At 36.9% G+C, this 13,849-nt stretch overlaps 2 protein-coding genes across 2 annotated transcripts in view; both read left to right on the top strand.

Annotated features, from left to right (window-relative positions):
- Positions 1-212: 212 nt before the first annotated feature.
- On the top strand, positions 213-5,578 carry LOC144437696 (monomeric sarcosine oxidase-like). The gene is made up of 8 exons (XM_078126701.1): positions 213-336; positions 776-845; positions 1,385-1,576; positions 2,251-2,467; positions 2,874-3,040; positions 3,696-3,882; positions 4,444-4,577; positions 5,044-5,578. The coding sequence occupies exons 1-8, from the start codon at positions 228-230 to the stop codon at positions 5,201-5,203; spliced, it is 1,236 nt and encodes a 411-aa protein (XP_077982827.1). The 5' UTR covers positions 213-227; the 3' UTR covers positions 5,204-5,578.
- Positions 5,579-6,040: 462 nt separating this feature from the next.
- Positions 6,041-13,849, top strand: part of LOC144437697 (monomeric sarcosine oxidase-like) — a 9,533-nt gene continuing 1,724 nt past the window's right edge. Inside the window, exons 1-4 of the mRNA XM_078126702.1 lie at positions 6,041-6,168; positions 12,020-12,089; positions 12,660-12,851; positions 13,329-13,545. Of these exons, the coding sequence (XP_077982828.1) occupies positions 6,066-6,168; positions 12,020-12,089; positions 12,660-12,851; positions 13,329-13,545 (582 nt within the window). The 5' untranslated portion in view covers positions 6,041-6,065. The remainder of the gene's footprint in view (positions 6,169-12,019; positions 12,090-12,659; positions 12,852-13,328; positions 13,546-13,849) is intronic.

Below are 13,849 nucleotides of genomic sequence, written 5' to 3'. Positions count from 1 at the left end.
AATCCATTACAATAACACGAAAACACGCATTTGTACGAAAAAGAAGCAGAATATCAAAGCTTTTACATGTTTTTGTTTGTTTGTCATTCATACTCTCAACTGTGCAGGCTAGACCGACCTTGAAAAGTCATTATTATGCTAAAACCCGACGTCAGTCACTGAACTTTTAGACTGATTGTCGTCTGTTTTTACACTCCGCTGACATATTACTATATATATTGATAACAATGGCGACCAGCATGTCGACTCCTCGGTACTTCGAATACGTTGTGATAGGATGTGGTGGTATTGGCAGTGCAGCAGTTTACTGGCTGTCTAAAACAGTCGGTGGCAAGAGTAAGTGTCAAAATACAGTAAATGTTTATGCCATTTATTGACTCTGTCGTTAGTATTCCAGGTTGCCTGTTTCTGCTTATTCTGATATTCACTTACATTGTCATTTATTGGGTCAGGGTTGTCAGCTTGTCAAATCTACAAACATAAAAACTGATTAGTTATAGCATACCACTCAGACAATGTGCATTAAGCATTAAACACAGTTTTCTTGTAAAAAATATGAATTCGTAATGCAAAACTACATATATTATATTAGATTGTGCTCCAGAGAATCACACTGTGGGCAACAATGTTTACATGTCTATGACGAAAACACTGATTTTGATAACCCTGTTCGACAATGAAGTCATTGCAAGGCCAAGGTCAGTCTATGGTACACAGTGAGGTTAATGTCAATTGTGAAACGGAGGTGTTCATCCTATATATATTTTTTTTATAGATGTGCTAGGTCTGGAGCAGTTCAAGCTCGGACATGACCATGGTGGTTCTCAGGACCATTCCCGAATCATGTAGGTTTTAAAAGAGGAACAGGGGGCCGGGGGGGGGGTATTTCCATGGCAATGCTTCTGTGTTCTTTTTGTTTAAGGTCTGTGACCGGGTCTGTTATCTCTCTAGTCACAAAAGGCTTTCCATCCACAAATGGGTTTAGTATGACTATATAGACGGAAAGAACTAAATGGTTTCTACCATGTCTGGGATTGAATTCAACAGTTTACTAGTTTGACGATGAAAGCATAGTATTATCAGTAACACAAGTGGATACAAACACGCATTTGAAGGATCTGAAGATTTCCATTATTTCCGAAGACGCTCTTCATCATGTCACCATAAATCACAGCCCCTTTTTCGGCAATGTCAACTGCCACACGCTCCCCGTGGTCGTTCAGCCAGCGGGAAAATATTTTCAACACGGTTTTATAGTTAATTTTCAATTTCCTAAAATATGAAAACCTTTCCATCGATGTTTCCCATGTTGTCAATATTCATAATATCCTTCTCTAATTCATAATCAGAATAATTCTAGACGAGCTAGCGCTTTTATTTTCAGTCGTTCACTATATCACGATGAACGTTATACTAGAATGGTTAGAGACACCTTTACTGCATTTGAAGAAGTAGAACGAGAGTCCGGACTACAGTTAGTCTATAAATGTGGTGGTTTGGAGTTAGCAGCGGCCAACACACCACAGGCAGATATGCTTGATCGCTTTGGTGAAGCAATGGATAAATATAACATTTCGTAAGTATAATGACTAATGTATATTACTATGGTTGCATTTATTTCTTCGCATTAGTCTTAAAGTTCTGGTGAAAACATATGGCAGTTTTAAGAATTGGAATTGAAAGTCTAAATAAGCCAAATGACAAACAACTTCCCTTGCCGTGGTAGTTGGCAATATGTGGTGAGGAAAATATACACGTTTGTGCTATGAACATCTCCGTTGTAAAATTCTTTATCTGATTTCGGGATATCTCTTTCCCCAAGATGGTATTTTTTATGAAACTGCAGAGTGCAGTCACTTTGGCGATTTAATATCTCATTTCTGCCATCTCATTACAAGGCGAAATAGATGTAAATTTCACTGGACTCATGTAGCTTATACATGTTATCACACTACATGTGTTTCATTGGCTGTATGACGCATGTATCACTGGTCATCATTGACAAGATTGAATTGAAATAAATTGAAACTAAATGTTTTGCAATAACATTTATTTCTCCAGAAAGAGAAAATAAAATATACAAATTTTGAAAGTAATAGAAAAACAGAAAAAAAATTCTATTGAGGTCATGGAAATAATCCCATAGGAACTAATCAAAGTCAATGGTCTAGACATAGATGTAAAATAAGACAAATTTGGAATACGAGTAAACGCCTGGGCTTTATAATTAGAGTTCCACTTGATTGACAGATATGAGAGACTGAATGGTGATCAGATCCGACAACGGTTTCCCCAGTTCAGCAAGAAGCAGGACATCGTTGGTCTGTACCAGAAGAACTCTGGTTTGGTTGATGCAGCTATGGCTAATGCTACTCATACACAACTAGCTAGGAAACACGGTGCAACTATACTGGAAAATTGTAAAGTATTGAAGATAGAGAAAGATAGAGATGGTATACATGCACTGGTAATTATGTATTTTCATTGACTATTTGCTATAAGTCGATCCCAGTTTTGGATGCAACGAATTAAATGTTTTGAATGAAAATCATTTCACATTTCACTTAAGTTACAAAGTTATGAAAGCCAGTAAGGGACATTTTGTAAAATAAAAAATAAAAAATAATCTCGTGAGCACGACATAAATATCTTGTGCGCACGACTTACTATCTTGTGAGCACAACATACGTGCTCACGAGATTATTTTTTATTTTTTATTTTTAAAAAATGTCCCTTACTGGCTTTCGTACAAAGTAGTATCGAAATTCAAAGAAAAACATTTGGTGCTTGAGATTATAAAATATAACAGGGCCAATAACGAAACATAAATAAAGACATTTCAATATCATTTTTTTGTCTATAAATCTACACAGGTTCATACGTCACAAGGTGTATTTCGTTGTCGTCGTGTCATCGTCACTGCTGGTGCCTGGATCAATCACGTCCTGGGATCAGTTGGAGTTCGTATCCCGCTAACTGTCACTCAAGAACAAGTCACTTATCTTGCCACGCCCCATATCAAGGATTTCACCAAAGACAAGTAATTAGAACCCTTTATTCCTAGCTTATCAAGACATGTGAAGTATGACATTTAGAAATTATTCCCCAATATTTTTCTTCGTTCAGCCAAATAGTCATATGCTGAATAAAGAAAATTATCGGTTATGGTATGTTTTTTTACACATATACAAGATTAATTTAGAAAAAAGAGAGAAAAACTATGACATTTTGACGTAGAACCAACAACGATGACGTAGACGAAATTGTCGTGACGTATGGGTATAGACAGGGTATAGATTCCATATTTTCTGTTCGAATGGTACAGTAGGCTTGCGCACTGTATGATAAAACGTGATAAATAATAGAATGCCACTCCTGAAAATAATGGCATTTTCACGAACTTTGGGTTCTGGAGAGTTACGTCAATGATATCAAATAACCCAGTATACTGTATTGTACTAGAAAGTTAAATGGACCAAAGATGACAAGTCAATTTTTAAAAATATCGTATGAATAGCCACGTGTAGTTGTTTTATCTCTTTTTCTTGCCAATCATATATTTACATCTACATAATGCGTTTGAGACTTAAATTAGCTTCACAACCAATGTCTAAACCACTAAATCAACTCTGATGTGATGTGATGTGACTTTAAGACGAAATATGGGGGCATTTTTATCGTTTATGTTTTGTTAGCTTCCCAAGTTGGATATATGTTGACAAGAGTAATAACTTTTATGGATTACCCATCCATGGTAACACTGGTAGTAAAATTGGTATCGATGCCGCTGGTCCATCGGTTACCCCGGAAACAAGAACTTACAAACCAGATCCGATAAGGGAGAAGAGATGTGTGGATTTCTTAGAGTCGTTCTTACCCAAGGTAAGCTACATTGACGTGTTTAATATTACATTAATTACTTAAAATCAAAGTATTTCGAGGTATTATTAGTAAGTCGTTGCTTTTAGGTTATTATAAAAGTGAGAAGTTCAATTCAACTTTATTGTCGCTACTTGTCAATAACTCTCAATTGCAGATATCATCTTATCACATGTCTACTTTATAATATTCAGGTCGTCAACATCAAAAGTTTGTTCACCTCAGACTAACTAACTGTGTGTCGGATGGAGTTGGGAAGGGGTATGTTAGTGTCTGCCAAATTGAATGCGTGAATTTCCATATTCAGATTCCGTTTTCTGATTACATATAGTACCACTGATTGGCAGCTGTCATCTTTTGCTCTCAAAAAGTCACGGCATTGCTTCCCAGCCATATACATTTTTGTTGTCTATCAATGACTTTCACTTATATCTTTGAGGTCAGATAAAAACATACAGCAAAGCTCAAATATACATTTTATGAAAATGTGACAACATCTTGATGGAGACTGTTTCTCGGTAACATTAACTTATCACCCATTCCCTCCATTGTTGAACCAAACAGGCTGTTGGACCTATCCTATACACTAAGACATGTCTCTATGCAATGACACCAGACCGTCATTTTGTCATCGATTCTCTGGTTGAGAAAGGATTCCCACAAGTTATTATATGCAATGGAGCAGGACATGCCTACAAGTAAGCATTGTTAAATTGTGGATTTTTTTCTCTTAGACTAAAAGACTTCCTTTCAAGATCAAAAACACAGTGTTCATTCTTACTGCTTAATGAAAATATCCATACCGAAAAGATTTTAGCTTAGAGTGAGAACAGAATCTCTTTAACCTGATGTTATCAATCAAGTAAAATTCACCAGTTTTTAAGTGTGGATGTGGATTACATAGCCATCCAATGAAATGCGCCGAATGTCGTCAAAATCAAAATTGATAAAAGCAGAATAGATACATAATTTTTCTGTAGTTTGAGTCCTTATGTCTGGCATCTAATTCGTGCAATCCAATTGTGATAGAAATAAATATGTATCACCAGTTGGGCAGAGAATTAACTTGACATTTGATAGAAAGTGTCTTTTGCTCGCAAACTATTTTCTGTCCTACAATTTTTGACACCACCCATGTTTATCTTCTTTTTTTTTTAAATGTAGGTGGTCATGTTTACTTGGAAAGATACTAACACAGATGGCTGTTGATGGCAAAAGTCAATATCCCATCGCTGACTTTAAGTTAGACCGTGAAGCCTTGACCAACCCAGACTTCATACCAACTTTAACAATACAAAAAACTCTAGAAAAGTCTAGACTGTGAACAGGAACTGTCAGTGTGGTCATTTACATAGCAACCATTGTGATCATTTACATAGCAACCATTATTAACTTTGGTCACGTCTCTAGCGTTTTACATGGTAATAATCTATGCTACAAAATGTGTGATTTTAAGACTTAATCTCGTCAATGCATATCGATGCACACAATTACAAAATCTAATTTTGATATTGAAACCAAAATAGTAACGACAACGATGACGAACAGATTGAAAAAGGTTGTCGTTCACTTCAACAATTCGACATGTTACCAATATGTTAAAATTTCAAATAACAGTATTGTGGTAAATCGTCATTTCTTTGTAAAATTTCGAAAGTAAAAAAACTGCAAAGCAAAACTCACTCAATCTTTCGGTACAATAGTACACTTTTTGATATTGACAAACTCATTGATGTTATAAAACGAAATAAAATAAACCATATGTATAACAGTTGAGATATGAGGAACCACTGTTACCCGTATCTGCCGTATTAAAGATACTTCGATGGTGGAAAGAGCAAGGATATGTTGTCTTTATTTTGTTGTTTTTACTGTATTTTCTCAAATTACATCATTTATTTACACGTAAAAGCACTTGATATCTGGTGTACACAGTTTGAGATAAACCTCGGTCCCGTTGCTACGTCTATAAATGGATGATTGTTTTGTCTATTTTAACTCCACGTATATACAGAGCAGAAGATCAATAAGGACTGAGATGGAGGTGGAGGGTGACAGGTAGTAATTGTTCGCCTGCTGGCCTTGAAATGTCACGTCAAATGAAACAGCAGTGAGGTCAGGTCAGGTCATTATGTGTATATAATCCTCCATTTCATGTCAGTCGGCCGTTTGAACTTCATCTGATAATGTCGACAAACGTCCCCCAGTATTTCGAATACATTGTTGTAGGATGTGGCGGTATTGGCAGTGCTACAGTTTACTGGCTGTCTAAAACAATTGGTGGCAAGAGTAAGTGTGGTTTTTAAATCTTAATTGTGTATGTTTTGTATTAGATTGGTATCACTCTACGCTCTTTACCTAGTCTGATTGTCATGCATGTAATTAAATTCGGGATTCAAATTACAACTGCTCTGATCGATAAAGTTTGTTAATTCTGGTTGAAAATCAATTATTGTTAGTCTTTGTCTAACTTACTATCAACAATTCATCAAATAAACCGTCGATAATCGATCGCTAAGAACATTCCCATGCTCTGCATGTAAACTTGTACAATCATATATAATTATATAAATTGTAGTAAAAATAGCGTTTTAAGACTTAACCAGGAAGAGAAGAGGTCTATAACAGTTCCTTCCTAGTCATAACTTAGCATACAAGTATATATCATTAACGATAATACAGTCAAATCAAGTATAGTAAAGTTGGAACAATTTACTGCATACATACATGTAACATGTTTGGGTTTGATTCAGGGGGCGGGGGAGGGATACCGGTCTCGGAAATTCTATCAGCTGTCGTATTGGAATGTAAGTCATCATTGAGTACGCAATCATCATTTACTGTGACTGACCCCTGGGATTGACTATCAGTACTAGTCTCAACACTATTTGTACTGGCAACCGTTGCTAAGGTGTTATATAATTCACTGATGTCAATATCAGAGTCATCCGATTTGTGTGACTTATCCAAATCCACCATATTAACATTGGCCATATGTGTACTTGACCTTCTAGTGTCATCGTCGTCGACCTTTATGTCATTGCTCATTGTAGGCTCAAATGCAGGTGTATCTGGGTTACTGAAGTCAGAATTTTGGCTCCCTACCTGTTCATATTCTCTACGCGATAACCCATCCGCATGGGGAATATTTTTGCCCGGTCTGTGTTGAATATCGAAATCATACTCTTGAACTCGCATAATCCAACGTGCTATTCTACCACTAGGTGATTTCATTTTGAACAAATATGGTAAATTAGCATGATCAGTAATCACCGTAAAACGATTACCTCTTAGATAAGGGTCGCACTGCGATAACCCATGTAGTAAAGCAATAGCTTCTCGTTCTGTCGTCGAATATTTCCGTTCGCGCGAACTCAGAGATCGACCACCATAAGCAATCGGTCGTTCTAGTTTGTCCTGTTTTTGTGCGAGAACGTACCCTACACTAAATGCAGATGCGTCGGTATACAGTATGAACGGATCATTGTATTGAGGAAATCCTAACAATGGAGCTGTCACTAGTTTTTGTTTCAAGGTATCAAATGCCTGTTGACATTCATCCGTCCATTTGAACACTTTGTTCTTATGCAATAAATTATGAAGTGGATGGGCAATCTTAGAAAAATCTCTGATAAAACGGCGATAGAAACCTGCCAGACCTAGAAAGCTCTTGACCTTAGAAACATTTGTAGGGACTGGAAAACCCTCAACAGCTGAAATCTTAGCTGGATCCGCAGAGATACCATCCTTAGTCAGAATATGACCCAAGAACTTAATTTTCTTCCTACCAAAGTGGCACTTCTTTGGACCTAGTTTCAAACCTGCTTCTCGTAATCGTGTCAAAACATTATTTATATGAAGCAGATGATTATCAAAAGTATTACTATACACAACAAGATCATCGAGATAGACGACGAGGTGGCTCCAAATTAATTCTCGAAATAAATGCTGCATTGTCTGTTGAAACGAAGCACTAGAATTACGTAAACCCTGAGGTAAAGTATTCCATTCATATTTCCCATCTAAACTAACAAATGCCGTTTTGTGAGAATCCCTCTCATCTATTGCCAACTGCCAAAACCCAGACGTCATATCAAGGGTAGTGAAATATTTAGGAGACTTATCTCCTATCATGTCGAGACAATCCTGCAAACCAGGCAAGGGAAATACGATTGGCACTGTTTGTTTATTTAATTCCCTATAATCAATAACTAGTCTATACGCACCTGACGGTTTCTTGACCAATAACAGTGGACTACTATACTGTGAAGTTGAAGGTGTAATAACACCCTGGTCAAGTAAATTATCTAACTGAGACCTTATTTCTTTGCGTTTGTCTGGAGAGACACGATATGGTGGCCGAGAGACTGGTTTTGCATTCTCATTTAATTCAATTCTATGCTTAATGACATCACAATAACCCAACGTCCCTGATTTATCAACGAATGCATCCCTATTCTGCCATAGAACTGACTGTAATTGTTCAAGTTGTTGGTCAGATAAGTCATGGTCAGTCCAGTCAAAGTCAGAAAAGAATTCTCTCTGTTCTCGTGTCAAAGGATTAGCAATAGGGGGATACGTCTGATTAGCGCCCAAGTCAATATTATACAATTGATCACCATCAGATAGTGGTTTAAAAACACCTAGCCTTGTATTCCTCCTCAAAGTAACATCATTGTCGCTTGCATTAGCAATTCTAATTGGAACTAAATCATTCTCAGTTTTAGCCAGTACACGCGCTGTTACTAAGCCGAGGTGACACAAAGATTTAATATTAGGCGTGGTGCCAAGTATTCCATCACCAACGTGAGATGGAAGCCGCGCAGATATAATACATTCTGATTTCGCGGGAATTAAATATTTGTCAGCTGATCGCATAAATAGCTTCGAACGAAGACGCAGTTTATTCTTGGCCATATCTATAATCGCTCTATGCATTTTCATGAAATCGACACCTATGATTAGTGGCTTATTAAGATTGTCTACTAGGTGAGCTGGCATAAGGACACTACGATTATTTATAATAGCTGGAATATTAATTAAACCTCGAACTGGTAACCTACCACCTGAAGCTACTGTTATATAATCATGAGAAGACTTTACTATTTGTACACGTCTAAGTTCTGGTATTTCCTTCAATAATTTACTCGTAACTACTGTAACTGAAGAACCTGTATCGACCAAAGCATTAACATTCTTACCATAAATCCTAACATTAATCAAATTGCTATTATGCATCTTATCTGTACTAATACTGCTAAGCGTAGGTGTATTAATAGACAAGTTAGCATTATATGTATTACTATTTAATTGACGATCACTGTGCATTACACATGAAGGGCTAGTGTGTCCTGGCTTGTTACATAATCGACATACTGGTTCACCTGATCTGATCTGTTGACCTCCATAAGTTGGTCCATGTCTATTAGTCTTAAGTTCTCGAGAGTATGGATCAGATTTGAAAGTGTTCTGTCTTACCGCATGACTTGTGAAATGTTGATCGTCCCTGTTTGGCTTGTCTTGTGATGTCATCTTCGAAATAAGCTGCTCATGTAGACGGGTATTCAAGTTGAGTGCGTCAGTAAGAGAGTCACATGTTTGCTGAAGGATGTCACGGTCGCTGGCCCCTGGATCCGATGTTGACTTTTCCACTCCCATTTTCCCTTGACCATCCAAATCCTGTACCATTTCTGCTAAACGTGCAAAATTCACTGCTTCTCTGAAGCTCGTTGGCTCTTTCAGAACAACAGGTCCAAATAACGAACGTCTCATCCCCTGCAAAAAAATACTCAATATTTCCTCACCATTAATATCTCTACCATAACGACACAATATGTCCCTTACACGAGACGCATATTCTTCAATATTCTCATCGTCACTTTGTTTGATTTTCTGCAAGTCTTGGTCCACCTTCCATCTTGGACCCCCATCTTGAAAACGCCCTATGAAAGCCTGTCGCACGTAAGCCCAGTTGACTGCAACTTCTTCTGGTAATGATACAAACCATCGTTCGGCCTCTCCAGTTAGCAATAGAGTGAAGGTATGCAAACTTTGGTCATCGTTGTATCCTTTCAAACTAATAAAAGCATCGAATTTACAAAGCCATTTCTTCACTATTTCATCGCCTGTAAATTTGGGCGGCAATAGGTCAAGTCCCATTATGTGTTGTAAGTTGAAAATGCGTTAATCATTAATACACCAGTGTCCATATAGTTACGGCAAATGAACATACTGGGTGCGGTCCATCAAGTTCAATCATACAACTGTTACAGTGTATTACTCAAGTGTCAATCGTTCATTTCGGAGTTCATTAGTTTCGGAGAATACAATGTCAGTTCAAGAACCAGATACATGGCCAAGCCCCGGATTTACTCCACCATTGAAACGCTGTTGATCGGCTTACTGTGCAGTTTATCGATATTGAAATGTTCAAACGGGGAAGTACTCACTCGCACTGCTGTTCCAATCGTCAGTCTGTTCCATTAAAGACTATAACGTTGAATTAGCCGACCAACTAGTTTCTTCTCAAACCATCTCTTTTACGAGGTACCGTACCGACTTGGATTGTGTTGAGTAGAACTCACAACGAAACATACGTATCTGGTTCAACGAACGCCAAGCTAACCACTTGGTTGATTTTATTACATGACCAATCTCCGTCTCCGCCTCTCCCCACGAGATGGGCTAAAAACCCAACTTAAATACATTTCAAAGTTTACACAAAATCTCTATTCTTAGAGTATGACGTATTCTTAAGTCTTATGATGAAAGACATCATCCGAGATCTAATATCCAATCACCTTCCCTAGATTAGTAATACAAGTTCATATCTCAAAGACCATAAAATAGTCATGTCATAATAAAACTTGTTGACAGTTCAATCGTACCTGGTACAAACAATTCAGAAACACCCCATGTAGAGATGTCAAAGACATATGTTGTTACGCAACGGAATGTCACTGTTTGTACAAAGTAAAAATGCTTTTTGACTTCAATTTAGAGTTCATAATGAAAATTTACCAAAATGTCCTGAATGAATATATTTTAGATCTGTGACTCGTAACACATACATGTAACATGTTTGGGTTTGATTCAGGGGGCGGGGGAGGGATACCGGTCTCGTGATATGATATGATATTGGTGTCCTGAACAATACATCGTAACTCAAGATAACGATTGATGTATATGGCATGGTTGAAAAGGGTGAACTATATTTGGAACACGTCCGATTGTATTCTCTATAAGAGTTCGTCTAGACATCACAACGTTATCTTAGTTCAGTTTGATGGCCATAGTACGTCGTACTGGGATGAATACTAGTGAACCGCTAATTGTGTACGCTAAGATCAAGCCATGTTAGTTTATAGGACATGTGCGCTTTTTAAAATAATCCTCGTATGTACAAACTTAAGTTATATGAAATTTGAATCTTTTATTCTACAATTGTTGTCTTATTGCCATAAACAATCAATTATGCAAATAACCCATTTAAATTGAAAGCAACACAAACAACTTTATAAAAGACGTGTTTTCTTGTCATCAATGTATATGTCAAAAACTATTTAAATTTGAAGCTTGAATTCTCAGAAATAGGACTGAAAGTAACTATTTATGCAAATGACTCATTAATATTCATACGGTGTTTACAAAAAACCTATAACAGTTTTTGCAATCTTTCACAAGGAACACAGGAAGATGTGTATCAAGTTTCATGGGTATTGGTGCGGCTTTTGAATATTCACACACACACACACACACACACACACACACACACACACATACATACAGACAGACAGACAGACAGACAGACATACATACATACATACATACATACATATACATACATACATACATACATACATACATATATACATACATACATACATACATACATACATACATACATACATACATACATACATAGACAGAAAGGCAGACAGACAGGCAGACAGACAGACAGAGACAGACAGACAGACAGACAGACAGACAGACAGACAGACAGACAGACAGACAGACAGACAGACAGACAGACAGACAGACAGACTGACAGACAGACAGACAGACAGGCAAAACTATATCCTAAAATAGCCTTCCCTTATAGAACTTACAATACGGGAGTTTTCCTCTTATTTTTCAATAGACGTTCTTGGTCTTGAACAGTTCAAGCTGGGACATGACAATGGTGGCTCACAGGACCATTCCCGAATCATGTAAGGTTTGGAATAAATTAATGACCAGCCATACTACTAGTATGTTATCGTATATTTACAAACTTCAGGAAAGTGTAAGTGAAGAGACACGTTCTGTATATCCCTAATTGCTTATAACCTGCAATACTTTTGTCTCTTACTTGTACATTTTTCAGAGAGTTTTGTTTATTTGCTTATCTGCAAATTAGCTTTTGACTGTTACAGAAACGAAATCTTGAGGAATAAGGGAACACCTTAATCACCACATAGCTGAAAGCAGTCTGTTTTTCAAGTGTTTATACTCAATTATATGCAAAACATTGCTAGAACTGCAATAGAAGTGACATAGCCTGCTAGACTAAGTGCAGATCTTCACCTTTAAACAATTTTCGGACATGAATCTTGTTCTTCATTTTCTTCAGTTACTTCGAATCTGGCATATATAAGTTTAAAATAACACAAATATGTCAATAAATACGGAATAGTGTGTAAGATTAAATCAAGGTGAGCTTTGAGCATACAATACGCGGCCATGTATAAGAAAGATTAATTCGTCACTATTTTCGTATTTTATTGTTGTACAACTTGTAGCCGTCTACTGTATGATGAGGTGTGTTATACTAAACTGGTTAGAGACACCTATACTGCATTTGAAGAAGTAGAACGAGAGTCCGGACTACAGTTAGTCTATAAATGTGGTGGTTTGGAGTTCGCACGTAACAATACTCCTCAAGTTGCAGAAATTGAGCGATATGCCAATTCAATGGATCAACAGAACATTCCGTAAGTACATCAAGCTTTCATCCAACAAACTGAATACAGTGAGAAAGGGGTGACAACTAGTCTAACATGTCTACATAGCTCGAACTGTGAATATACGCTAATGTTCATTCTACCACCAACGAGTGCAAGGGTAGTCACACATTCAGCGACGAATGTAGTCATGCCAAGAATTATAAATATGAATCTTGTGCTGCATTCTTATCTTGGAATTATTGCACCAATGTAGAATTTACAGCAGTCAATGATACACAATTACATCGCAATGATTCTAGTTACAATTCAAACATAATGAAAGGTGTTTACACGTTTTCAATTTCTTAAGATGCATGTATCAAATATCAAATCTCTGTTTAGAAACCATAGGATAAATTCAGTTTAATTCGTCTTAAGTATATTAGCTTTAAATTACTTTGTCATCTATTTTGACAAAGATCCCTCGACTTCTCGTGCAATCAATTCAAAGTATGGTTTTTACAGATATGAGAGACTGAATGGTGATCAGATCCGACAACGGTTTCCCCAGTTCAGCAAGAAGCAGGACATCGTTGGTTTATACCAGAAGGACTCTGGTTTGGTTGATGCAGCTATGGCTAATGCTACTCATACACAACTAGCTAGGAAACACGGTGCAACTATACTGGAAAATTGTAAAGTATTGAAGATAGAGAAAGATAGAGATGGTATACATGCACTGGTAAGCTTCAACTATTTCGTTGTCTATATGACAATAGGTAGATGATGAATGATGAAAATGCCGATCGAATTGTTTGGAACGAGGTATTGAAAAGAATTTATGTAAAGGGATCTATCACAGACAAGTAAGAAACTTCTTACTTGTCTGTGGATATGCTTATGGCGTGACAGACAATCCGGCTTTATAGTGGACTTGAAACTTCATCTAATACTTTGAAGTCATTATATGAACTCATTCATTTGACATTGACATTGAATGATACGTTTAGTTTTATCCTGAAAACTATTAGTATTTTACATCATCT

The sequence above is a fragment of the Glandiceps talaboti genome, chromosome 7 (assembly GCF_964340395.1).
Source record: "Glandiceps talaboti chromosome 7, keGlaTala1.1, whole genome shotgun sequence".
NCBI classification, from domain to species: domain Eukaryota; kingdom Metazoa; phylum Hemichordata; class Enteropneusta; family Spengelidae; genus Glandiceps; species Glandiceps talaboti.
The sequence above is the reverse complement of the archived record's forward strand: the minus strand, read 5'-3'. Positions and strand labels throughout refer to the sequence as shown.

Excerpts from the sequence above, each read along its gene's own strand:
- LOC144437696 (XM_078126701.1), top strand. The coding sequence starts at position 228 with ATGGCGACCAGCATGTCGACTCCTCGGTACTTCGAATACGTTGTGATA. Across the intron at positions 337-775 it reads TAAAACAGTCGGTGGCAAGA|ATGTGCTAGGTCTGGAGCAG; the intron begins GTAAGTGTCAAA and ends TTTTTTTTATAG. Across the intron at positions 3,041-3,695 it reads AAGGATTTCACCAAAGACAA|CTTCCCAAGTTGGATATATG; the intron begins GTAATTAGAACC and ends ATGTTTTGTTAG.